The sequence below is a fragment of the Calidris pugnax genome, unplaced genomic scaffold (assembly GCF_001431845.1).
Source record: "Calidris pugnax isolate Ruff unplaced genomic scaffold, ASM143184v1 scaffold103, whole genome shotgun sequence".
In the NCBI taxonomy this organism is placed as follows: domain Eukaryota; kingdom Metazoa; phylum Chordata; class Aves; order Charadriiformes; family Scolopacidae; genus Calidris; species Calidris pugnax.
The window spans coordinates 13,007,752-13,035,436 of NW_015090990.1; the positions used below are offsets into that span (position 1 = coordinate 13,007,752).

Below are 27,685 nucleotides of genomic sequence, written 5' to 3' on the forward strand. Positions count from 1 at the left end.
ATCCCGGCACGGGCCGCCCTTCCGCCCGGCGCCGGGGTGAAGGCGCCGCCGTCCCATGCTCCTCCGCGCCCGGCCCGCTCCCTGCGCCGGCTCCCGCAGCTCCGAGCCGCCGGCCGGTGCCGCTGCCCTCCCTGCAGCCCGGTAAGCGCCGCGCCGCTTCCGCGGGGCTCGCCCGGCACCGAGGCCGCGCCGGAGGGGAGGGAACGGGACGGGACAAGGACGGTGACCCTGCGGTCCCTCGCCACCCTCGCCTTCTCCCGGGGCTGTTACCTCCGGCCTGGCCGCAGCGGGAGGCAGCCGGCGGCGCATCTCCGCCTCCCGCTGGCTCCCCCTTCGCCGCGGCGGGTACTCGGGGTCTGCCCGGCTTCGTTCTGCGAGGGGCGCCCGAGCGGCCCTCCCGGTGCGGCTGCGGGCTGGAAGGTGCGGGGTCCTGTGAGGAGCCATGTCCCCCTGCGGCGCTGGAAGTGAGTGTGAGGGGAGAGTGAGGGGGACTAAAACCCCTTTTTGTACGTGTGCGGGGAGCGGCTGGTGTGTCGGCGCCTCGGTAACGCTGTGCCCGGTTACCTCACCCACAGCGTGTGCCCTCAGGAGATGGGCTGTCACTCGGGAGGTCCGCTGAGAGCAGGTCATGAGCCGGCCAGAGACTTAATGTTCACCTGCAGGCTGTGCAAGCCGGCAATGGGGTTCTTCACTAATGTATATTTATTGAATAAATAGGAAAATTTACTTAATTACCTCCCCCCCCTTCTTACAGGTTGTAACTTTTGCAAGACTTGTGCCATGAAGTAGGACAACCAGCGTTTTGAAGAGCTCTGTCATAAATACGGCTGTGTTGCCCAACGCTGGTGGATTCACTGGAGACAATTCCCAAGGCCTGCTCCAATCAGAACCTGTAGACTTTCCAAAAGCTTCATAATGGAATTCTTAGTAGCCAAAGGAGATTCTAATAGATATGTGAAAAGATCTTTATTACTACTTTTAGTATGTGTAATAGTTCTTGTGTGCACTGATCAGGACTACTACAGTTTACTTGGAGTATCCAAAGAAGCAAGTAGTAGAGAAATACGACAAGCGTTCAAAAAACTGGCATTGAAGTTGCACCCTGATAAAAATCAGGTAAGTTACATCTTTAACAGGTCGAAGTTGTTGAGTTAATGGATCTTAATGTTTAAATAACAAGTGGTTTTAATTTATCTAAAATGTTTCTCTGTTCTTGTGAAGCAAAAACCACCTGATAACATGGTTCAGCTCAGATTTTCTGCAGAGAAAATTGACAGACAGGGGTGGGCTGGTCAGACATGTTTGTGTTGAATTTGAGCCATATTAAATTGCTGTAGTAAAAAAAAAAAGGAGACAAGATCATTTAATTCTTAATTATATTTTTGTAAATAGAGAAAAACTTGTATCTGTACCATATTACATTGTTGGTAAACTGATGAGTTTGTCTCTTCACGTTTAGCTTAGGAGAACTTACTGTTTCCCTAACATGAAGTTTCATCTGAACAGCAAACACCACCAGCCTGTACTGAGACATCAGTCTCCAAGTATCAAACGGGACAAAGCAGAAATTCTGGGACTGCCAAGGCATAACAAGGGAGGGGTAATAAGGAACTCTAGATTAACTAGAGAGAAAAGACAGGGAACAGCTCAGTCTGTGCTACAGTATTTTCCAACGTACAAAGAAATAGTTTTTAAATTTAAATTAGTTTTTCCTCAAGATTTCTTGAAAGTGACAGAAATTCACAGGAAATACGAGGGAAATACACAGAGCCCCAGACAACAGTGATGTTCTGTAAGAGCTCAGGGCCCGCCCGCACACATTACATTGAAGCCTCTGAGGCGCCTGTGTTTGACAATGGATTCAAACGTGATAAAGCTCAAAGAGAAAGCCAAATCTCAACAAAGTTAGAAATAGCCAACTCGTAGCAATTAACTGCAAGGTTTGTTTTCCCTGTGTTGATAACCTTTCAAAATAATAGCATTTTGTATCAGATTCTGTAGCTTGCAAGTATGCGAATACTACTAAAGATTTTTCAACAGGTTATTTTCAACATTAATGATATACAGAATATGAAGCCATTACACAAATTCCATTATGATAATTCATTTCATGGGTATCTAGGTAAATAAGTGAAGAACCTTTAAGAAAAAGTGTCTTTTGAATGAAATATATGAGCAGAAGTTGAAAGGGTGGGAGAGCACTGCAGATTTTGCTCCCCATTGTTACACTGTGCCAGCTCAGAACCCAAACAGGGGTTCAAAATATGTCTGCAGATTTTTTACCATTCTAATGCTGAAGCTACCTAGAACCAGAATATTTTTTAAATAAAAAGGGGACCTCTGTCTACACCATAAGATCAGAAGGGATGGTAAGTCTTCGTTCTTGAGTACTTTTTTTTTTTTAATTCCATTGAAGAAACAAAGTTGAAAGAAGTGGGATCACTGGAGAATGTTACAACCTCCTACCAGTTCACTTTGTATTTCAGTTGGTACTTAAGTGAGGATGAAGAAATGAGCAGAAGATACATTGGGCTTCAAGAAAGGAAAACTTTACTGTAGTTTGTGTGGAGATAACTGTGTAATGTCTGCTTGCATCACAACTGACATCTTTAGTAGGAATATAAAAATATTTCCAAAGATTATTTTTTCAGCATTATATGTGCAATATGGTTTATTAATTACTTACTAATTATAGTTTTCCTTAAATAGAATGATCCAAACGCACATGACAATTTTTTGAAAATAAATAGAGCCTATGAAGTACTTAAAGATGAAGATCTACGGAAGAAGTATGATAAATATGGAGAGAAAGGTCTTGAAGATCAGCAGCAAGGAGGTCGTTACGAAAGCTGGCACTTTTATCGCTATGATTTTGGTAAGTTGTGACATGTTTGTGATTTGTTTGAAACAGTCACAAGTAAATGTAATACTCAGATCTATATCAGATCTTTTTACACATTTCTGATGTATCCTCTCCAGATTTCTCCCTGCTCTGTTGTTCTCCTGTAGCGATCATTTTCACTCTGTTGACCCAATCTATTATTTACCCTGTTAATGGCTACCCAAAAATGTAATAATCTATTTACCTAGCCTTTTGTTCTTGCTGCTTACCTTTTTATTTGTTGTCTAACTTCTTGGCGTTTTTTAAAGTCCAAAGCTTTTTTTTTTTTTTTTCTGTTTCACTTAAATTCTGGTGTTAATTTCATCAGTATTCTTTTTAACTCTTTAATGCAGGAAGACCTTTTTTTTTTTTTTTTTTTTGTTCTGTTTCACTTAAATTCTGGTGTTAATTTCATCAGTATTCTTTTTAACTCTTTAATGCAGGAAGACCTTTTTTGTTTAGATAATGTATTCTCAAGTGGATTTTGAATGGAGATTTTTGCACTGTCAGGCCTATTTTATATGCACTTATACAATTAGAGATCAGTAAAGAGGTAGTAGAAAATGAAAAAATAACAACAGAATTGCACCTAAAATGATCTTGAGACAAGCTATTTAATGTTTGTCTGGACAAATTTTAGGCAGTTGTAGGGAAAGGCTGGGATGAACTTTTCTCAGAGCTGCTCTAACCAGGAGTAAGCTAAAATTAAGGTGCTGAGGAATATGGTCTGACTGATATGAAAGACAAAGCTGAAATGAACCTCCACATTGGCAATTTTTTTTTTTCTGGTGTAGTTTTGTATAATATGTCCCAATATCTGAAAAATTATATCTCTGCAAATTGAAATTGAATCAAGCAAAGGCATAACTATCACAGCAAAATATGGAAGTTACCCTAAAACTTCTTCAGATAAACAGATTTGCAAAATTGTTTATGTCTGAAGTTGCTTGATTAAGAAATTGTGTCCTTGAATGGCTATATACCACTCGTTTGGAGAGTATTGTATACTTTTATACATATGGATGGGTGAGTGTATGTATTACATTACATGAGATAGAAAAAGTACCTTGTCACCTGTAGGAATTAATTTTGTTATCTATTTGCATTTAATCTTTGTATACCTCAGATGAAATGGCATCTCACCATGTTAGGTACTGTAAAAAAATCTGTACCCATAGTAGCATAATATAATGCTGTCTAATAGTATTTTTTTGTCTCTCTGCACTGCCTTTCTTGTGTACTTAGGCTGTTTTGTAGCAATGCTCTAGGTAGGACTGGCTAGCCTTTTAGAAAAGCTGCCTGCCTTACCTTTATTCTGTCCACTTTATTCCAATGTGTTCACACATTCTGTTAGTGGAAGAGCTTGTGGCTGAAACGCCTTTGTGATCTAAATAGTTTTGATAACCAGAGGCTGAGAAAAGGAGTGAAAGCTTCCAAACATTGCATACAGCGCTCCCACTGAGCACTGAAATTTCTTGAATTTTAATCTGACTACTGGTCAATGTTATTTCTAATACCTTTGCCATAACAGTGGTAGTTCAAGGTCTGTGCTCACTCAGTGGCTGGTCTACTAAAACACCAAAAGAACTTTTTTGTTCTGATGGTGGCTTTTGTAGCACAAGGGTACAGGAGTTTGCAAGAGGTTAAACTAAGCTTACATATTACTAAACAAATATGGCTTTGCTGTGAAAACTCTTTGCCAGCTTACTAGTTCAATTTAAGTATACTGTCTTCTGTTTTCTGTCTTGTGATAAGATGATAGTTTGTTTCTTCGTTTTAAAGGTGGCAAAATTAAAAAGCAGTTGTTTTATTTAATAGGTATTTATGATGATGATCCTGAAATTATAACATTGGATAGAGGAGAATTTGGTAAGTTTTAAATAAATTAGCTATCTGTTTGACGGTATGGCAAGTCGAAGTAACAATTTTACATTTTGATACATCTATGGACTTATATTACATACCTAAAAAAAAAAGCTGTCACAAAATTGTCTTCAGATGAGAAAACAAAAAAAGCCCCAAACCATTAACACTTCCTAGTAAATGCCAGTTAGCAAATATATCAGTATCAATAAACAGTTTAGATTAAGTTTTAAAGGTATTTTGTGAGATCTCTAAGAGTAAATTATTTTAATTAAAAGTTTGTTTCTCCTAATTTATCCTTACTGGGTTCTTTTGGTCTCTTGTCTGAAAATGCACTTGACAGAAATATGCTTTCAGTGAGGGCATTCTTCAGTTGGCTTGTTTGTGAGGATATTTTAATATAGGCAAATATAATTTAGAAAATTCACTATAAAAATTACGTCCAAAAATGGAGAGCCTGAAAGACATGCAGTTCAAGCTGATAACCTCTGCTTGTGTGTAGTTTGTTGCTGTTCTTTCCTTTTATAAGCAAAAATATTTGACTGTTACCCTTGACTTTTCTAGTCATTATAGTAACTTGGATTTTTAAATTACATTTTCACCTGTGTTGGGGTTCAGCTCCAGCTGGCAGCAAGGACCATGCAGCTGCTCATGCGGTTTCCCCCCTTGCCCCACAAGAGCAGGGAGAAGATAGAGAAAAGGAGGGGAAAGGAAAGTGAAAAAGACTAATGGGTTGAGAAAAAAAGACAGTTGAATAGAAACAATAACAGAAAAGGAAAATAACAATAATGACACTAGTCACTCTCACCGCCCGGTGAATCGGCACCATCCCGAGCAGTGATCGTGGATTCCGCCCGGTGAATTGGCACCATCCCGAGCAGTGATCGTGGATTCCCCTCCCCTGTCCAACCCCCGTTTACATACTGAGCATGACATCTATGGTATGAAATACTCCATTGGCCATTCCATTCTTCTCTCTGTGCTCCTTCTCAGCTTCTATGGGAAGCTGAAAGGAGTCCTTGAAAAGCATAAACATTGCTTAACAAAAACTAAAACAATATGCGTTGTTGACATTTCTTTCACAGCAATCACTAGAAAGAGAAAATTTACTCCATTCCAGCTGAAACCAGGATAACCTATTAGACAGGGATTCTACTTTAAAAGATTTCTGGTGGAACCCAGAAAATACATGAAGTAATATCAGGAAATTGAAAGTTCTAGTGGGTAGAAATCTTTTAGAACTTGTATTTTGTTTTTAGGGTAACCAGACTTACACTATCACACGTTTCAATGAGTTAATCTGTAGAGAGTAAATTTATTCTTAATTAACAGAACAGATAATGAAAGGGTGCTGTTATCCTCTGAAATATGATTTTTGCGCACGTCTGCAACAGTAGGTGTGTGCAAGTGAGGTGCAATCATTATCCCATCTGAGTTACCTTTACTAACTATACCTGACGTATAAATACTTAATTCAGTTCTTGGGGAAAACAATATAGTAAAAATGTACATTCTAGATATAACTACATTATAGATGTGCATTACTTACAGTTTTCTCCTCTCCATCTAGATGCGGCTGTTAACTCAGGAGAGCTGTGGTTTGTGAATTTTTATTCTCCTCGCTGCTCCCACTGCCATGACTTGGCACCTACGGTATGTATAGCAAGCAGATTAACTCAGAAAATTCATTGGTTTTAACAGCATAAAACTTAATAAAGTGGACTTTTACGCTGAAACTGAAACCAAAGACAATGATTCAAGATAACAGGAATAAAACATTTGCTGATTTTTCTTTTTATCTTCATAGGAAAATATCCTTTTTTTTTTCCCCCTGTTCTTTCTAGTGGAGGGAGTTTGCCAAGGAGATGGACGGAGTGATACGCATTGGAGCTGTCAACTGTGGAGATAATAGGGTGCTTTGTCGAATTAAAGGGATTAACAGTTATCCCAGTTTGTATGTTTTCAAGGCTGGAATGGTGAGTGATAAAGCTTCAGACATTTTTAGAAAGACTGAAATCTGTAAGAGTATTACTTTAATACTTGTTCAATCATAGATCTTTATATAAAGATCTTCCTTTTGGTATTTTATGTCCTTTTAATAAATTAATTTTTCTCTTCCTTCATCTTGGTTAAATTAATTTAGAAAGTTAACTTCAAAAATAAATATCTGGTTTATACAGTGCTTTTTTTGAATTACTTTACCATGCAGCGTATCACTTCTGATTTGGGAAGATACTGTCAGCAGTGGTGCTGTAGCAAAGCAGCAAATCTACTTGAACAGTTTCTCTTGCAGTATTTTAATGGGCTTTTCCAATGCAAGGGGTAGCCTGTGGTTTTGAGTCTAAAGAGTATGACCATGTACCTAAAGAAATTGGAAATTCCTTCCACAAGATTTCCTCTATGCTAGCTGCGTTACGTATGTCACACTTTATAGCTGCTTGTTAAGTAGTTGTGCCAGGGGTGGTGTACAAATTGCACTGAAATAGTTGGGTACATTTTGACAATGATAAGATTTGAAAGGTTGAGCACAGATTGTGCATGCACTAAGTGGACTGATGCAAGCAATTTTTATTTCAATAGAAATATAATCTTAGGGAGTTGGTGTTTCTAAAACTAAATTATTCTTATGTTGCCGGACTTGGAAAGAAAGCACATTACTAAATATAAATTTTATTTAAATTTCAAACATTCCAATATGGAAGAGAGAGAACAGTTAGAGCTTGGGTTTGGGTGGGAGGAGGAGCGGTCCTGCAGGTGCATAAGCACAGTTATAAAAAAAAAAAAGCAGTAGGTACTGAGGTGGTTTTCCCTATTTTTTAAGCTTTATAAACTTTATTCTTCGTCTTCTCTAGCAACCAGTGAAATATTACGGAGACAGATCAAAAGAGAGCTTAAAGAACTTCGCCATGCAGTATGTTACAAGCACAGTCACTGAGTTATGGGCAGGTAATGGTCACATATTTTGCTTCGCACGTTGTTCTTGAAATTGCTTTACAGTATAAAATACAGCAGAAGCTATGCATACAACTGAATCTGTCAACTTTTGCTAAGTTTTATTTTTGAAGTTAAAAATAGTTTACTGTAATTTGCTAATACAGATATAAAGCCTTCTTGTTTCATAGTCACATTTAACTAGTCACAGACTGATGCAAATTGTTTTACTCTTAGGAAACTTTGTTAATGCCATTGAAACTTCATTTGCTTCTGGCGTTGGTTGGCTGATCACCTTCTGTGCTGAACGTGGGGGTAGGTGTATTAAATACTTTTCAAATAAGGCAAACAGAGAAAAGTACTTCTGCTGATAACAGCATATAATCCCTTTTGCTTCTAATAAAAAGTTGTGAAACATCTTAGATGATCACAGTACTTGTCTGTGGGTCTCTGAGGCTCCATTTTAGAGGCAGTTTTACTAAAGGGAATTAATAGAACCGTTATGCTATTGTTCTTCTGTAAAGTCACGTGAGTCCTTGCAGCAGCACTCGAGTGTGACCCCTCAGGAAGGGAACTGACAGAAAAGGCCTGACTTCAGTTTCCAGCTCAAGCTCAAATGACAGGTCCTGCACAGGTGCGTGCCAGCCTGTCATGGTAGCCGAGTAGAAGAAAGGATGTATCTCCCCATTAAACCACCAATACTCAAAAATTAGCTGAATATTTTCTCTTAAGTTAGATTTTGACGTAGTAAGTGGCTCTTGCCACTGATGCCATGCCGGAGTTTAGATTTAAATAATTTTTTTATGTAGCTGTTTGTCACTGACTTTCTTGGGATCAGTATTGGACACGACATATCAGAAAGTTGCCTTGGTTAGCTGGTAGAGCTAAGTAAATGTGCTACACCTTTGACAAATAAAGATTTCTCAGCCTTATGAAGAGACCTTTGCTCTGTGGACTGAATAACCGGAGTTGCAGTCTTGAATTTACATTTGTAAATGGCTTGATTTCAAGTTGTAGTCCGTTTGTTATTAAGTTTTCAACTTTGGTCCAATTAAAATGAGTCTGATATATCTTCCTATTTCAGAAAAAAACCGGCATCAGAAGGTAGCTATTCAAAGTCTGGATGGGTAATTAGAGCATGTGATGTGTTTATTATAGTGAGTTATTATTTGAATCACAGAAAATTGATATTTCCATTGAAACCTCATTCCAAGACAGTATGTAGGTACCTCTTGGTTGTTTTTTTAAAAACATCGGTTAAGGAGAAATTTTAAAGGTCAGTCTTAGTACAGCTAACAAAATATTTATTTTTTTTTAAATTGAGAATTCTATGTTGATGAAGCAAGAGAATGTTATTCATGTTATTTTTAACTTAGAGTGGATGGCCATCAAGTTCTGCTTACTAGATGTTACAGCTTCAAGTCGTTGAAATACAGGACGAATAGGCAGGAACATGCCTTTTGAAATGGTTACCTTTGTAGGGAGGAAAGCGGTCATTATAAACACAAGTAGGTTTAGTGCATTAATAATTTCAAGTTTTATGTTTGTAAATAAATCATTTTTTATTTTGCAGATTGCTTGAGTTACCAGACACGCCTTAAGCTAGCTGGCATGTTGGTAAGCACATTTCAGCTTCAAACCATTACCTGTTACAGTTAAAACAAAATAACAGAAGTGAAAACATGAAGTTGTAGCCAAACCTCTGGCTGAGTTTATGGGAACCGAGATTTCACCCGTTGGTAGCTATTGGAATATCATTTAAATTTTTTAAGAATTTTATAAAATATGAATGATTAACTAATGAATTACAATGTAGTTTCCTTCCATTTTCTAAATGTCATATAATTGCTTGTGTTGGGATTTTCAAAAGCCTTTCTGAACCTGAGATTAAAAAATTCTCTTTGTTTTTGTGTTTGTTTTGTTCTTTTGTGGTTGTTTGTTTTTCATTACAGGAAGGCCTTGTTAATGTAGGCTGGATGGACTGTGGCACCCAGGGTGAGCTTTGTGATAACTTAGATATCTCATCTAGTACTACAGCATACTTTCCACCTGGAGCCACCATAAATAACAAAGAGAAAGGAGGTGTTTTGGTACGAGTTGTTTCTCAACCGTTCTGTATTTAGATCAAATACGGTGATGACGATGGCAAAGGAATGCATAGATGATTTCCAGATTGATTATATACAGCTGAAAAGATGCTGTTTTCTTTTTCTAAGCTTGTATACCCTGGTATGAGTTTATATCCCTCCTGGCTTCTCAGGCAGTGATCCCTGGAGGTGGGAGAGTGAAGAGGAGTGTGCTGCAGTGGCAGCACCCGGAGCTCTGCCCAGCCACCTCCTCACGAGCCTCCCTGGGACACTGGGGGATCCCAGAGGTGGGCTGTGCTCTCTGACAGACCCAAGGACTGTTTCTGAAGCTGCTAGCCAGCTATCCTGGGCAAGCGTGGGAGATTTGCCATGTGCCCCCAATTTTTATTCCGTGCCCCACGTATCACAAGTCTGGGAAATGCTGCTCTGAACGGAGCAGTGGTACTGACATGTGTGATAAAACTACTCCTACGTTGTCTGTCGGTACAGATTATGCTGTTCAGCTATATTCTAATATTGCAACCTCCTCCTACATTTGTATGGTACTTTAACTTCCTTAATTGATGGGAGACATTCCTCAGTTTGAAGCACGGCTTGTTCCTTTACTGTCACTACTCTATCACTTTACTGTCACTATCTCTATCTTTAAAAGGAGGAAATTATATTTGTAACATACCTGCTTTCAACCTTGTGATTTACCAACCCAGAGTTACTGATTCATATTACTTGCTAAATTTAAAAAAATACTAAAACTTAAATATCTGTAGTGCACTTAAGGAAGGCTGTAAAAGTATATTGGAAATGCTGTAAGCTTGATTGGAAAACTTGGTTTGAAATTTGAATTTGAGACTTTAAGCACCCATTTTGACAAAATAGGATCCACTGAGTTTAATATTGTGGGAAAACAAGCTAAAAAGCAGTATTCTAAGAGTGATCTTTGTGAAAATATATATATGAAAAAGAAGTTGATCAGATAACCATATTATTTACCGTACTCTTCAGTTGATGGAAAGGAACAAATCGGAGTACTTTCCTTCATACTGAATACTAATCATCAACAATCAGGTTGATGTTTGTAATTCTTTATAATAAACACAGATAACTTTCTTTTCTAGTTTCTTAAGTCCTTGGATGCCAGAGAAATATATCAGGAAGTAATGCAGCATCTGCCAGACTTTGAAATCATCTCTGCAGCATCATTAGAGGTAAAGTTTTAAAAATATGTTAATATTCCTTTAAATAATGTATTTCTATATTTTTTTTTAATCCTTTTTACATTTTTCAAATCCTGTTTATACCACATCCTGGTATTATTTAACTCAAAATGCCTTTTTTTTTTCCCCCCCAAAAAATGTAGCCAAAATTATGTAGCATTGGTTGTCTACATTGACTTTTGTTTTTCAGCAAAACATGCCAAGCATGTGTTTAATAGGAAAATAGAAAACCACCGAAATTGCTGTTGCAACTCACTCTGCAACTGTAATTTTCAAGTTATTTTTTTAAATCAACTATATTGTTGAGAATTTTATTCTAAATCTATTTGGCCGGTAATGTAGGAAAGAAAACAAGATTTATAATCCATGATGTTATGTATGAACTGAAATTAGAAGTCACAGAAATTACTCATGTCTTGGAGAAAAAAAAAAAAAAGAGGACACCTCTTTTCACATTTGTAGCAGCACTTAGTTTGATCTACAATCACATGGGAACAAGAAGTATAGAGGTCAGCATGTCGCCAGCTTTTCAGAGTTTTTTTTCCTCTTTTCTGCTTATGATGCAGTAAAATGAAGTTTACTGGAAGGACTACATGAAAGGATTTGTTGAGTGGAGGAGGTCATTTAGAGATCAGATGAATAATTGGGCATTTGCATTTATAAAACATAAAAGGAATTGGTACAAGCTGGGAATAATACTTTTTTTTCCTCTGTTAACGTTGTGGATTGTTGGCTTTTTTTTCCTTTGTTTAAAGGACCGTCTGGCTCACCACAGATGGCTGCTATTCTTCCAGTTTGGAGAGGGTGATAAATCAAATGTACAGGAATTTAAGAAACTTAAATTTTTACTTAAAGATGAACATATTCAGGTAAGACTGCTCACTCATCTAGTGTTAAATACCATTTACATTCAGAGAACAAGTCAGTATATTTCATTATTAATAGCTGTTACTACCACCTGCTACCTGGTACTGAAAGAGATACGCCGTCACATGGTAGATCTGTAGTGAAGTTTTTAATTTAAAGCAAGTAATGCAGTTTCTTACACGGTTTGAATATTTTAAAAGTAGTTAAGAAAGATTATCTCTGAAATCTTCCCTCTCATGGGAAATATTGCTGCAGATGCCATTCAGTTAACAATTAAAAGTTAACACTTCAACATCAAACTGATGTATGAGAAACTGTGTTCTAATTAATTAATTACTTAATTTAATTTAATTTTATTGCTATAGGCAATCCTGCTTTGGCAGGGGAGTTGGACTAGATGGTCTCTCAAAGGTCCCTTCCAACTCCAACAATTTTATGATTCTGTGATACTCAGAAAAACCTGTAATTATCTCGAAATTTTTCTTAATAAAAGGAAACTAAATTTAAACTTTGTGCTAAAGACATACATATTGTGTCATTCTATAAGGTATGTATTTTTAAAAAATTGTTGCATTGACTAGAAGAACTTTAATGTCACGTTTATTTTAGGTCTCTTTGCTTACTTGCTATTTTGTTTGGAGAGGGGAGCAGAAAAAGAGGATTCTTTAAGGTTTTATTCCCTGTTTTGGCCTTTAAATTAAAAATTATCTAACAACCCAGTAGAGCTGTGCTAGCAGTTTTCCTTGAACATTATAGTTACAAGACTGTCTTAAGACCTCTGTTTTTAAAAGGGAACTACTTTTCCGTATTTTAAGCTTTTTTTAGTGAATCTATCCAAACTCTTACTGCCTTTCAAAATACGTAACCGATGTACATTTGGATGCCTTAATTAAAATGGTGCTGTCTGTTAAATAGGTTGGCAAGTTTGACTGTCTTTCCTCACCAACCATCTGCAACAAACTGTATGTCTATCAGCCTTCTTTAGCAGTCTTCAAAGGAAAAGGAACTGGAGATTATGAAATTCATCATGGTAAGGGAAACTTTGGCAAGTTTAAATCATTACGTAATCGCTTTGAGAGGACACCATCTTTGGCAAACTGCATTTGTTTTCCCAAAGAACAGTTTTGTAATTTTAGTATTTGCTATTTTTCCTCTGACCTTACTGTTGCCTTGCACAAACTTATCATTTCCTTTGGTTTATTTCTTGGGGTTTTTTTTCCCGGGTAAGCAGTCATCAGATGCCAAGAAATGTATTTTGTCCTTACTATTCTATTTCAATGTCATTTTCATAATTAGATACAAATTAAATCTCTGAAATTGATCAGGACTGCTTCAGCTTTAGTGGAATAACCAAAGAATGCTGTAAGGCACACCCTTCATGGAGGCTTAACGTGGTAGTTATACAGTGCTGCAAACTTGAGAAACTTGGATTTGATTTCATGTGTCACTGCACTAAAACTAATTCCATCTTTTGCTGACTTCTATTCAAGAAAATCTATATTGAGACTTTTACCACTTACTTTCATTTCTGAAGTAGCAGTTTCTTTCCAGGCACAGGTTAGTGTAAAGAGAAATACACTGGACTACAGTACATACATTCTTTTCTGGATGGTTTGGTTTACCATTTACAAAATAGATGGCATCTAGAATGTTAGCCAATAGCCATCTCACTCTAGTATTTATAACAATATGATACTCAAAAAAATCAGGCTTTTTTATATGCTGTGTTGAAAAGCTTCAGCAGTTTAAAAATCTAAGAACAGTAATAAGTCTTAAGTCATTGCGCAGTGACTTCAGATTTAATTACCCTGGAGTTCTTATTCTCAATTCATTTCAAGACATAAACTCTCATCTCTGCTGGCAAATAGGTACATGAAAGGTATGAAGAGACTTGCTGTTTGCCCACCAGAGCTGTGTCAGCAGGAACTTCAGTTACACCTAAAAAGCTGGGATTTACCAATGTCATTTATTTTGCTTGAAGTCTTTACCGCGTCAATTCCTTGCCAAGGCAAGGGTATCTAGAATAGTAACTTTTTAATTCCAACAAACACTGGTGAGATGGTAAAACAGCCAGTACTCCAATAACAAAAAACACATTCATTTTGTTTGACAAAAACATGAGGGTTTTTGGCTAGTATTGGGTAAATATCCAGTTTAATATATAGCCAAATATCAACTATCACTAGAGTATGTCCTACCTGATATAGTTTTGCATAGTTCAACATTGCCTTCCTGAGAAAAAACAAACTAGTACCTGTTCAATTTATTTAAGCATGCCACATTTAAAGATCAGTCAAGGGAACCGAAGGATTTTTCTTGCTATTACTGAGGTCTTTAATGAGATCTCTCATAGAGAAATACAAAGTTTCTTTCTGTGTTGTTCTTTGAAGGAAAGAAGATCTTGTATGACATTGTTGCATTTGCCAAAGAAAGTGTCAATTCTCATGTTATCACACTGGGACCTCAGAATTTTCCTGACAAAGAAAAGGAACCATGGCTGGTGGATTTCTTTGCACCGGTAAATATTTACTATCTGTATTTCCCTCCTTCTGAAATGTTACCTAACTGTAACAAAAAACTAGCAGTATCTTGAAAGTGTCCTTCAGCAGCACCATGAGATGGCGCTGTAATTTCTCGTTCCTTGGCAGCACTAGTTCCTACACTGTGTGGGTTTTGTATTTAGTGGAGTCTGTTGTCAAAGCAAGATATTATTCATCTCGAGCAGCTTACGTTCTCCTGAGAGCCAACTGTGGGGAAAGCAATTGTGCTGACTTGTGTTTTGTTTCCTAGTGGTGTCCTCCGTGTCGAGCTTTGTTACCGGAGCTGAGAAAAGCATCAAAACATCTCTACGGGCAGCTTAAATTTGGTACACTAGACTGTACTGTCCATGAAGGGCTTTGCAACATGGTAAGCTGCATGAATTAAAAAAAAAATAAATAAATGTAAAAAATAACCCTTTCAAAGAATATTTTCTTCTAGCTGGAGGTAGAGGGCTGGGGGCAGACAACGCTTGTTCTTTAATATTACTTTCTTAAAGGGTAGTAAACCAAACAGGACACTTGTATCATAATTATTTTCAAAGGAGCAAACTATTTAACCACTACAGATAATGTAAAATGCAGGTCCATTTTACTCTGATTTCATACTGTTATTGGAAGACTCTGGAAGTGTCAGAATTTAATAATTCCTGGGGGTTTTTTAAGAGAAAAAAAAAACTAAAGCAGACCCAAAACGTTTTTTTTTTCTAGCATGTATATGCATTCTTTTTGTTCTTCACATAGGAGAATAAAAACCAGTAAAACATTGTCAAAGACAAATTTTATATTGATATAACACTTTTGAAGATGTCTGCAAAACCACTTCTAATTCAATTCACCCTAAATGACTTTGCTTTTTGTTTTGTAGCGCTTAAGATGTGCAGGTTCAGTTTCAAAGTAAAAGAAAGTTTATTACTGATCAGCTTACACTTATTTAAAGATATAGTAATGGAAGAGAAAAAAAATTTTTATTTTTTAAATCTCGCCTGGTTTTCCATGTTTAAATTTGCTTAACTTTTGTTTCAATTAATTTATCATGGTAGAAGTTATTGACATTACTTTTCCTGAATTCCAGAAAATACTACATTTTGACAACTTCCCTGCAGCTGTATATTTTATTGTTCACAAGAGCTTTTTCACATTAAAATGTTTTTATCTTTAAATGTGAATGTCTTAGAATACATTAAAAATGAGTTAAAAAGAACAAGCTTTTAAAGTTTTATTTGGATGTTCTTACGCACTGAGGCATTCAAATCATGGAAGCATCTGTGTTCAATAGTAAACAATTATTCATACAGTACAAGTGTTTTCACCTGAAGACTGGGAATAGCTTTAAAGTTAAGGCTTAGAAGGCCTGTGGATTAATTCCTTTATTTGTGGAGCATGGCAAAAGAACTGATGTACTTTAAAAAGGTAGAATATTACTTTTAAAAAGGTAAAATATTTTTTAGAAGGTAGAATCTCTCACACAGTGGTTTTTAAATTCTCACTGGCTGGTTTTTAAATTCAGAACAAACTATGTCATCTCTGAATACAACTGGCATCTTTTCTGTATACTGATTTATAGTGGTTTCCAACTCCCATCTGCACATATGTCTGAGAGTGGTGCCGTATAAACTGGATAGAGTAGCAGCTGTGAGCCACCAATATTGACATCAGTTAAAGGAAAGTACAAGAAACCTAATAATTCCTTGCAATTTCTTATCGTCTGTTTTGTTAGCATAACATTCGAGCATATCCAACAACAGTTGTGTTCAACCAGTCATCGGTTCATGAATATGAAGGACATCACTCTGCTGAGCAGATCTTGGAGTTTATAGAGGTATGTAAATTATAATACTTGTTGCAGTTGTGCCCTGTATGCAGCTCATCCACAAACATGCTCTTTAGTTGGAAGATTCTAATTTTTATTTTATTTTTTTGTAATCAATTAGACTACTAAGATAAAGAGTGCAAAAAGTTTGGGCAAGTAAAGTGATCTGGCAATTGTCAGTCAGGGACTTGACACCTGGTGGGTTAATTTCCCTACTCTGTCAAGTAATTTCTTTAAGATCATTAACAAATAACTTAAGAGCCCTTCCAATCTGAAAAGTAGCAGTAATTATTTCCATCTCGGAGAGATGATAAAGGAATTAAAAGTATGAAGTGCTGTAATATTAAGGTGAAAGTGCCTCACCTACACACCTCAACATGGGAGGAGGTGCACATTTTTGTCATTTAGCTTGCTGCCGTCCACACTTCTCAGCGTGGACAACTCACAGAACTGCAAAACATTTGTACCCGTCGCTGTTGCTGCCAGAGTTCTTGCCAAGTATGCTGAATTTTTTTGCCTTTTGCCTCCCTTTCTGGAGAAAAGGCAGAAAACTTCTGTTTTGCAGTCTGGCTGTGCGGTTTTGATAGCTCTTTTCAGCAAATGAGACATATGATTGTTAGGTTGAAGGGATGACTTCTGATGCTTAATATTAAGGTGAAAGTGCCTCACCTACACACCTCAACATGGGAGGAGGTGCACATTTTTGTCATTTAGCTTGCTGCCGTCCACACTTCTCAGCGTGGACAACTCACAGAACTGCAAAACATTTGTACCCGTCGCTGTTGCTGCCAGAGTTCTTGCCAAGTATGCTGAATTTTTTTGCCTTTTGCCTCCCTTTCGATATTAAGGTGAAAATGCCTCACCTACACACCTTGACATGGGAGGAGAGGCACATTTTTGTCATTTAGCTTGCTGCTGTCCACGCTTCTCAGCGGTTTCTAGGACTTTAACAACTCACAGACCTGCAAATCATTCATACCCATCACTGTTGCTGCCAGAGTTCTGGTGCCTCTTCTTGCCAGGTACGCTGAATTTTTTTGCCTTTTGCCTCCCTTTATGGAGAAGAGGCAGAAAATTTCTGTTTTGCTGCATGGTTTGGTATCTCTTCTCAGCAAATGAGACATATGATTGTTAGGTTGAAGGGATGACTTCTGATGCTTCCAGACCTTTCAGTGGTGTAGAGTCTTCCACAGCAGCAAGCAAATTTCACTGAAAGAGGGACGTTCTCAGAATTTGGTACAGTCTGTTTGTATGTGATGGCAGTAGACAGGGGATAACTCATCGTTGCAAAGGATATGTCTATAAACTGTCTTTGCTTTAGGATCTTAGGAATCCATCGGTGGTTTCCCTAACACCAGAGACATTCGTTGAATTAGTTCAGAGACGAAAACGAGAGGAAATCTGGATGGTTGACTTCTACGCTCCGTGGTGCGGACCGTGTCAGGCTTTAATGCCAGAATGGAAAAAAATGGCCAGGGTAAATTACATTCAAATGAATTTTTTTTCTGCTTTTGTATCCTCTTCTGTGGAATTATTGAGATCTCTCATAGAGATTTGTCAGCTGAGAGAGTCTTGTGATTAATATTGTGGGCAAAACAGGCAGAATTCCTGTTATATTGTTTCAAATGCAAAGATTTTCTTTTCTTTTCTTTTCAAGGTTCAGTGTATTGATATTGTAATCCAGTTTTTAGTGTTGATAAAAGTGTGTTTTCCAAGATCTAAGAAACCTTGGAGTAACTAACTTCCCTTGATGCTTAGTGCTCTATATAGACAACAGCTCTGCATTTACAAAATATGAAAAAAAGATTTATCCATAAATTAGATAAGGATTAGTTAAAATAACTTGCCACTTTGTTCTCAGTTTTCTTTATGATCGTTAGTCACCTTAAAGATAGCACTTAGACCTTGGTGAAAACTCCGACTTGAATTCAAGATTAAAGGAGTTTGATCTTACCCACCTTAATTATTTTTTATATTAGGAAGATATATTTTTCTGACAGCTTGTTTTCTTCACTGGAAGTAAAGAAACATTAAATATCATACGCTTTAAGGCTGATTGTCAGCTGAATCACACATACTTCAGCATGGAATTGTTGGGATTGGGGAGGGTATTTTTGTTTTGCAAGGTCATTTCAGTTTTTCTCATTTGCAAAGGTAAAACTATCTGAGTTTTCCTGGACAATTTGAACTAGAGATTTGGAGGTGGGGGGGAAAAATAGGGCTTTGGAAACAAGTCTGAGACTTTCGGACATTTAGAGTTCGCCTGGACTAGGAGTTCTAGCCAGGGTTCTGTATTCTGGTCAACTGTCTGTGAAGTATTGTTAGGTCTGTAGTACACAACCAGTAATCATCAGCTTCCCTGCCTGTGCCAGGTGGTTTTGGGCCTTTGCAACAAATACAGTGTGTTCATGACGCCGGCCAACTGCGCAACTGGTAGCCATCTGGTGGTACCAGCACCTGTTGTAATTAGCGAGCCTGTGATAGGAAACATGGTAATATGCTAGTCCTTATACTAAATAACCACTCTGATACGTGCCTTTGGGGCAAGGTGGGTGCCTCATGAGCCACGTCCACGCAGGCTGTACTAAAATATATGTGCATGATGGGACTGTACCAGGGTGGTTGGCTCCCGTTGCATAATAGGGACCCATTTACAGGAAAGAAGAAAGAATTACGATAATCTTGGTTTGTTTTCCCCAACTAAGTGATTAAGACTTAAATTGAAGTACTACTGAAATTGTAGTATTACTGTTTAAGCATATTTGATTGTAGGTTTTCTTCTTTTTTTTTCAGATGTTAAGTGGATTAATCAGTGTAGGCAGTGTGGATTGTCAAAAATATTATTCTTTCTGTCACCAAGAAAGTGTTCGGGGATATCCTGAAATAAGACTCTTTCCTCAAAAATCAAACACAGTCCATCAATATTAGTAAGTAGTTTACTTCAATTTGGGAAATGTTAGAGGATGTGCAACAATATGAATATACATCTCCTGTTTTGTAGAAAAGGTTCATTACCACTATTAAAATAGGCTGTTACGATACTACTGTCCTAGATGTTACTGACTTTGTTACTTCAAACTAGTGCCATTTTATTTTGCCATTTCAATTCAGTAATTTGAACTGAGACTGCCTCAGGAATCTTCAGTTTTATTTCTTGCTCTTTATTGAGTGCCAGTTTTCTAACTTTAATTGCCTGTTAAAGTAGATGATTTAAATCACATAATATAAAAATACTATTAGGCCTAATGGATTTTAGCTTTGTCTTTAGAGAACAGAGTGATGTAGCCATCTGATCATCCTCCCTGCCAACAGGCTGTCAGCACCACTGCAACAATTTTCTGTAGCGTATCTAGTCATCCCATTCATTGTATCGTTAGCATGGAAACATTAATCATTAACAAAACAACAACAAAAAAAATATATGGGAAGTGAAATCTGGCAAAAACTAACAGCCTGTCTCCTCCATTTCACAGTACTGTTTGAAGATCCAGGGATTTTAGGAAGCACGTGCATGTTTAAATAGATCGATAACTGTCTGAAATAGCAGATGTGTTGCTTCATTATTTTACGAATTTAAAAGTTCTATTAAATGCTGCCAGATAAAAATTGTATGTACTACGATGAAGAGGCATTAATAAGCAGACTTCAGTAGCTTTCATCATTGGACTGCTTGCTTTTATTAAGTTCTTCTAGATAAAGTTTCTCTTCAAAGCTGAATTATTTTTTTCTTGTTGAAAACAACTGAGTTGTTGAATATGACTGTAAAATGCCAAATTCCTAATCATGAGTCAGCTATTTTCTGCAAAAATACAGAAATTTGTCTCTTAAAATAAATATCACCAAAAACTATCAAGTCAGATTTCAACCAGGTAACTCTATTGAAAAATACTTTTTATAAAGTTGTAAATTAGTGGATATGAATATTGAATTAATCTTGTCTTCTAACCTGTCTCTGGAATTTCAAAACTAAGCAATGCCCTGAAAGTCCAAATAATAAATCCTTGTCCAAGTAACGGCTTACCTGGCTTTTCTACTGTGAAATTGAGGGAAACTTACATAATTCATAATTGTTTTTTGTAATGAATGAACGTCAGTTAGAAAATACATTGTTTCTTAGAGCCTGCAATTTTATCTGGAGTTATTATCAAAGATCCTTCATTCAAAATAGTTCTAGCTCTCAAAGCTTATGTGCTCCAAATCAAGTTTCTTACTCTCTTGACGTAGAATTTTCTTCTCTTTCTTTTCTTCTAGTCCTTAATTCTGTATCCTTGAATTGTATTAATGAGACTTTTGAAAGCAAGGTAGAAAAACATCATAAAACATATACATTTAAGTTCATTATTTCATCATTTCCACTCTACAGAGTATTTTATTTCAAAGGTAAATCAAACTACTCTGCAACTGGATTTTTGTTTTCTTTTAATCTTTTTATAGTAGCTACAATGGATGGCACAGAGATTCGTATTCACTGAGAGGCTGGGCAATGGGGTAAGTTCCTACATTAAACTGTGTTCACAAGCCACATTTTTTAGTTTGCTTGCTAGGAGAAATTGGTATTTAAATGCTGTGTAAATCAAGAATTACAAACAGGTATATGTACTGCTTAATTTAAGACGTTAAAGTTTCCACATCTCTTTACTCAAGCTTTTAAAATACGGAGAAAAAGACTGCTAATATTCTTAATTTCAGAAGCTTTTCTTGTGTTTAAATGAGATGTGGATACGTTTAAGGTTTTCAACGGATTATTTTGGTTATTCTTCCTCTCTGCAGATATTTACCTCAAGTGTCTGTAGACCTGACTCCTCAGAGCTTCACAGAAAAAGTTCTGAATGGAAAAGATCACTGGGTCATCGATTTTTATGCTCCTTGGTGTGGACCTTGCCAAAACTTCGCTCCGGAATTTGAGATCCTTGCAAGGGTGGGTTTTTAACTGTATTAGCGGATTGTTATAATGGTTAAAATATGATTCATCAGGGCTTTATTTCTTAGCAGTCATCCAAACATTGCATAACCAGAATGATCCTCCTCCTCATTGAAAGTCCACACTTTTAGGTCCCACTCGCCGGTGGGTACTGTCTCTTGTACGCGCGTACACACAGACACACACACCCACCACCCCCCTGCCTTTTGAGACAGATTTCAGCTTCTGGTGGGGTGACCTTTGGAACTGTGACGTGCTTTGCCCTGAATTCAAGTAGAAGTGCTCTGCTGAACGTGCAGTGACTTGTGTTACGAGGTGAACAGCCTGAGCAGCAAGCGCGCCACTGCTCTGAGATATTTAAATGACTTGAGCAACGGTTTTCATTTACTTTTGGCTGCACTGCTGGCTTATTCAAGGGATTTGCTTACATGGAAACTCAAAGTTTGTTTCTAATAAACATTTCTTTTCAGACCGTTAAAGGAAAAGTAAAAGCTGGAAAAGTAGACTGTCAGGCGTATGCTCAGACCTGTCAAACTGCTGATATCAGAGCCTACCCTACAGTCAAGTTTTACCCCTACCACGGAGCAAAGGTAAAGTGTCTCCTTTGTGTACTCTGGTGAGCAGGTTTCGTTACTACATCTTTTTCATTTCACATTAAGCCTTCAGAGACTATTTCTGCAATACATTGAAGTACGTTATTTAGATATTCAGCAGGTACAATAATCAATTTCAGTAATACTTAAAGTAATAGGACAGTGATGCAGTAATAATGTGTTTTTGAAAAATAATAAATTGTAAATTAATAGAACAGTAAATGAAATGTGCGCTTAGGCAGAACCAGGGTTTAATTTTGCAGAGGTCTCATGTGACAAAATGTTTTTCAATCTTTACCAATTCCACCACCAGCTACCAAAAGCAACCAAAGTCTCTCTATGTGAAATGTGAGTGACTTCTTCATTTTGGCTAAGGAAAAATATTCTCTCAATGTAGTCATAGCATTTCATTATAATTTTGACTTAAATTATGTATTCTAAGGTACAAAATTGATTAAAAATATTTAGTTCTGTTGTGTCTCGAAACCAAACCTTATCAAACCATTTCAGTTATCAGTATGACTCTGTTGAGATTAACATTTCCTACTAACAGATTACTAGTAATAAATATTTTAAAATTAAAAGTTTTCAGATGGTTCTTGGAAATTGCCTTTATTTTTGTAAAACTATTAAACTTCAATAATACTATAGTCATAATTTTAAATATATTAATGCTGAAGAGAAAGGATTCAGTGTATTTTAATAGTTACGTCTGTTCTTTTAATTATATTTTCTTTTTCTTTTTTTAAACGAATCTCTTATGGGAAGTTCTAGAAATCCTTCCTCACACAATCCCATCAAATTCCATGGGACTTTTCTGTGGTAAAGAGTAATGCCTTTGCAGGTCTCAAAAGCAGCAACCCACGCTGACCGATGTCGTGAATGCAGATTACAAAGGGGCAGACTTTGTAATGGCTGTCTACATTAAATACTTAGCTGAATAAGAATAAACATGAGAAAACTACAATTATTTTAGATTTCTTTAAGGATCAATACAAAATTTCTGAAGTTTGGAAAGTAGCAGCTAAGAGTGATTCTTACTATAAAGACAATTAGCATTTTTTAAATGGACACAAAACTATACGTATGAATTGTAAATCAATTTACCAGAGCAACTGTCTTTGTTCCTTTGTTTCTCTTGAATTTTATCTGAAAGTAAGCAGATTTTCTGTTCAGTGCAAAGCATGGGTAATATGTTATACCGTTATTTAAATTATTTTTTTTCATTTTTTTTCCAGAAAAGTGTTCTTGGGGAATATATAGACAGCAGAGATGCAAAAGGTATTGCAGACCTTTTGAATGAAAAACTAGAAGCAATTCAAAATAAAGGAAAAAGAAAAAAATCTAGAAATAAGGTAAATATACTTATTGTGGGGCCTTTTGCAAAAGACTTATTATTGTAAAGAATAGCCCTTTAAAATCATGTTAGTATTTGCTCTTTGTCTGTGAAATATTAAATGCTGTATCTTTAAATAGTGTGAGATACAGTAAGCAAAAGAAGACTGGAAGTAAAACATTATTTATTCAGACTTGGTTCTCAATGTCCACAGATGTTGCAAAGAACACTGCAGTAGCAGCATCAGTTATGGCCAGACTTAGCAGGATTTATAGCTATTCATGGGACAGCTGTGTTAAAGATAGATGGTCGAGATGCGCTGTACCCATAAATGTAATCCTTAGACTGGAGTTAGCAAGCAGGCAATTACAGAGGCTGATCAGTGCAAGACTGGGATTGACATTTTAACTTGGAAAGAAGATATTAAAACACAGCTGTTAGGTACCACCCCAAATTCTATTTAAGAAACATTGATCCAGAAGAAAAATAAAACAAACAAACCAGTAATCTTGATTTCTGCTTTCAGAATAACTTAATTGTTTATTTTCTTGTCACTAGGATGAACTCTAAATGGTACTGGAGATACATAGGATTCCAAATATTTTGAAGCTGTGAATATAGAAGACACCACGAGGAAAATATAAGGCTGGTTACGTTCATGACAAAAGAGATGAAAACTAGTTTGAGTTCATGGGCGTATGTGACTGTATGAATTCTCTTTAAACTGTGGGGAGATGAAAGCGTTTTGGTTTTGGTGGAGGCATTCAGTGTTTCTGCAAATGAGTTCTGCATGTCCCTCTTCTGATACACCAACTACCTTCTTACTAGTTAAACATTGGAGTTGACCAGAAACGTGGACTGTATCACTTTTGCCTACCCATTTACTAGTTCCTTATATTTTTCTGTCTCTTTTCAAACACTTTTTGAATGTGGCACTCAGCCTGTGGCTGAATATGCACTCAAACCACTCTGCAATGCAGAAACACAAGGAGGGATTGTCTATTTGAAAGACAAACAGTTTTACCTGATGATTATTCTGCTTTGGGGTCACATTATTGTCTAGCCAATTGCTAAGAAATAAAATCCAGAACTGGTAGGAGGACAGGTTTATTGAATGACATTGCTCCTGCCCTTGATTGGATTATTATGGCACTGGTGGTGCTGCCTGGATGAACAGAACTTTGTGGAGTTTCTTTAGTTGGTTGGTTGTTTTGATTTTCTTTTTTAAATAATCCAAAAAGAAAAAAAATATCAAGGACTTCAAACTCAGTGACTTTCAAAATTTAAGTTATACCATAGAAGCCTTTGCTTACATTATTAGGTCATAACTTTATTATTGTCTTTTTAAATATGAATGTATTCTGTGGGCATATTTAAACTCTTTTGGTATTACCACTTTTCCTTTCTCTGCAGACATGTTTTGGGGGTTTTGTTTGTTTGTTTTTTATATAATTTTTAGGCAAGCAGGATAGAAAGTGCCTTTTTTAATTTAATAATGAACACTGTATATTGCAATGTCTCCTCATACATCTTAATAGAATTCCCACTCTTGAGAGTAATATTTTTCATAGCTTCTCAATAGACAAGAAAAGACGACAGCAAAATGTCTGTTGCATTTAGGAGTTCAACATTGAAATGTTTCATGTTTTCAATAAAATGCTGCTGAGAACTTGTCAGGTGGACTTTTCTCCCTGCTCTCCATGTATTGAGGTTTGGTGTAATGAGTCACTGTAGTGTCAGTATTATAAATTTGCAAATACATTGTTATCTACAAGTAATTTATTTTACAAAGAAGGCAGCAAGAAATAAAAGGAAGAGATTCTAGTAAGTTTGAGACATTCAAATGTTCCTTCCCCTATGTTCAGGGTTGCCTGCCTTTGCAGTTTTGCAGTATATTAATCTGAGAAAATATATGCAGTACATTCTCTTCTATTTACTAAAGTAGACCTTCCCACATCCAAATCAAACTTCAAACTCAGTCACAGTCAAAAATGAAAATCTTAGTATTTTTGTGACTTTAATACAAACTCTGTTTTGGTCAGTTTTTGCATATACATTTAACCACCACAAAACCCACCCAGAATAATCAAAAATTTTCTCAAAATGCAATGATGAAATGTAGTAGTCAACAAATATTTTGGAATATACTCCCCCACCCCCAATGCCAAAACGCCAAACATAGTTCACAACAAATTACAGTCATATTTAGTATCTGTTTTGATACTTAAAGTTCATTTCCTAACTCAAAAGAAAAACCTGCAAATTCCCATATCCAAGCAACAGACCTAGTGACAGATGAATCTGAAACGGTACATGAATGAATTCTCCTATTTTAAATAATGTTCCACTGTTCCTTACCTTAGCCTCCCTCTCTCCTCCCAAGAGTAAACTTCAATTTTACTCCCATCATATGACCCCAAGATTGATCCACATCGCCCTGTACCCACCTGTAGATGGTGTTTATTAGTCCTTATTCTTCCCTCCTTTCCTGGCACCAGTCTAGTGGTTCTCCCCAGTTGGGTGGACAAGTGTGATGACCTGTGGGTTTGGTCTGAATGCCACAAACTGTCTCATTGAAGCCAAAGCAGGGTGTGAGCACTCTCCAGGGCCTCTGTTGCTTAGGTCTTGCCTGGGGTTTTAAGCAAACAGTGGCAGCCTTCCCAAATTTCTCAAGTGAGAAGCGGCAGACCATGAGGCTGGCTTTGTACCTTTTCCTTCTTGAGTAACTACACACACGCAAAGGGCAACACATAGTAGAACACAAAATATATGTATGCTGTACAATAGTGGCACAGTATCTATGGAAGCCCGATGGCTTTTAAATTTATCTGTTGCATCCCACTTTAATTAAAAGAAGGACTTCCATGGCTCTTCAGTGTCACTGAGCTGATTAGCTATCATGCCTTAAAGTAAAGCAGCAAAGTTCCCAAGACATATTTGGCTCCTTTCACTTCTACTCCTGCTAAAAGGCATAAAAATAGAATAGGGAAAATACAGCAAAAGTTTCAAGCAACGTATTGGTTTTACGTGGTCTGCAGTTGGAAGGATCACGTTTTGATTAAACTTGGCAAGTTTGATTTTTTTCCATTCATAGGTGTGCTTGAGGTTTAGTTAGTTGTGGAAGCTCCATGTATTTTTATTAGTTTATAAAAAAGATTTAAAATGTTTTAATATTATTTCAAGTTTTCAACAGGAACGCACAAAAAACTTATTTCATTTACTGAAACTTTTGCATCTGAAAACAGTGACATTCCAAGTCCAAATACTTTCAACCTCGGTCTCCTCTCTATGCTAGAACTCATTACTAATTTTTGATTCCATCTATAATGTTAGGCACCACACTTTGGATAACAAACAGCTAAAGGTAAATCATCAACGTGATATTAAGTACTCACCCCCAACGTTAAATAGGCTCCCCCTTGTACTGCTAATTTTCTAAGCTCTAATAGACTTCTCTGTGTTACTACCTGCCAACAGAAATTACAGGTAGTTGTGCATAAAGAATGTTTTCTAAAGGAATGCATATGACCTGTATATTCTGCAGGCTGTTTATTGGCTAAGACTACAACAGTCACATCTGTTAACATTTGGCATGTATTCTTCACAAGCTGACACACCTTGTAAGAAAACATCTACCTTATTAAAAGTCAGTGTTTCAAAAAACATTCAAGAGTTGAAATAATTAGGGGTGGGGTTTTTTTAGAGTATGATACACAGTAAATCAAGTTAGTTCTGGTGAATTCTTACTATACAACAGAGCTGGAATGGGAAATACTGCCTTAAAGGGGTTCTCTGTTTTCTAGGGCTTAAGGGACAGAAAGCAGAATATTGGGGTTTTTATAAGGCAGCTCAAACTCACATGAAGTAGATGTCATTTCTTCTTGTTGTAGGCTACCATGGAGCCACATAAAGAATGAACTTACTCTTTTCCATCCTTGTGAAGTACCAGACATGTTAACAAGAACGCTTTAACCAGAACTGATTACAGATCATTTCAACCAATAGAGAGTCATACAGCTGACCTGAAGTTTCCAGAAAATAATTTTCTCCCTATAGTACGTGTTTCAGACAGTCTTTAATAATCCTGGTAGAAAAAGAGAACATTTTATTCCTCTTGCAACATGCGTATGTTTACATTAAGCAATTGCAGTTGTGCCATCCTAGATATATAACTTTTTCATCAGGTAGCTAGTTACCTTCTGTTATGTCAGCAGATCTCAGCTGGCCAGTAGCAGAAGCCCACGTCTAAGATACCACGTGCTTCATTTTTGCTGAGGCTGTATCAGAAAATAGCTGAGGCTGTATTAGAAAAACATCCTGTGTAAACAATGGAGAAAGGTTACAGTATTCCCAGCCTGTCTCTGCAACTGTAATTCAATGCTCTTTTCAGTAATTGTGTTCACTTACTTCATTATCCTACCTTTGATCACTGGATCGTTATGTCTTGCATGACTTTGTTATTCCAGTTATATCCTAGAGCGTGTGAACCGTGTTTACAGCACACAATTCTTCTGTTGAGGCTTGAGGCAAGAAGTACCTGTGTGCCCGGCCAGCCACGAGAGCCCACAAGTACCAGCTGATGTTCTGGCAGCACCTCCTAAGCTAAGTATGTGCACTCTACAGAAAAGACCAGATTCCTACA

The 27,685-nt window shown here is 36.9% G+C and overlaps 1 protein-coding gene across 2 annotated transcripts; it reads left to right on the forward strand.

Annotated features, from left to right (window-relative positions):
* Nucleotides 1-6: 6 nt before the first annotated feature.
* On the forward strand, nucleotides 7-24,716 carry DNAJC10 (DnaJ heat shock protein family (Hsp40) member C10). Of its 2 annotated transcripts, none has more exons than XM_014954709.1 (23): nucleotides 7-141; nucleotides 755-1,116; nucleotides 2,710-2,875; nucleotides 4,700-4,750; nucleotides 6,315-6,397; nucleotides 6,589-6,720; nucleotides 7,597-7,690; nucleotides 7,913-7,990; nucleotides 9,249-9,292; nucleotides 9,628-9,765; nucleotides 10,878-10,967; nucleotides 11,732-11,845; nucleotides 12,759-12,873; nucleotides 14,234-14,361; nucleotides 14,634-14,750; nucleotides 16,101-16,202; nucleotides 17,515-17,670; nucleotides 18,987-19,120; nucleotides 20,628-20,681; nucleotides 20,964-21,111; nucleotides 21,585-21,704; nucleotides 22,946-23,062; nucleotides 23,602-24,716. In XM_014954709.1, the coding sequence occupies exons 2-23, from the start codon at nucleotides 916-918 to the stop codon at nucleotides 23,611-23,613; spliced, it is 2,394 nt and encodes a 797-aa protein (XP_014810195.1). In that variant the 5' UTR covers nucleotides 7-141; nucleotides 755-915; the 3' UTR covers nucleotides 23,614-24,716. The 2 variants fall into 2 exon arrangements, with proteins under 2 accessions (XP_014810195.1, XP_014810196.1); XM_014954710.1 differs by lacking the exon at nucleotides 7-141 and adding an exon at nucleotides 334-464.
* The last annotated feature ends 2,969 nt before the right edge of the window (nucleotides 24,717-27,685 follow it).

Coding starts and splice junctions, on each gene's coding strand:
- DNAJC10 (XM_014954709.1), top strand. CDS start 916: ATGGAATTCTTAGTAGCCAAAGGAGATTCTAATAGATATGTGAAAAGA. Junction 6,398..6,588: donor GCCATGACTTGGCACCTACG/GTATGTATAGCA, acceptor TGTTCTTTCTAG/TGGAGGGAGTTTGCCAAGGA. Junction 17,671..18,986: donor AATGGAAAAAAATGGCCAGG/GTAAATTACATT, acceptor TTTTTTTTTCAG/ATGTTAAGTGGATTAATCAG.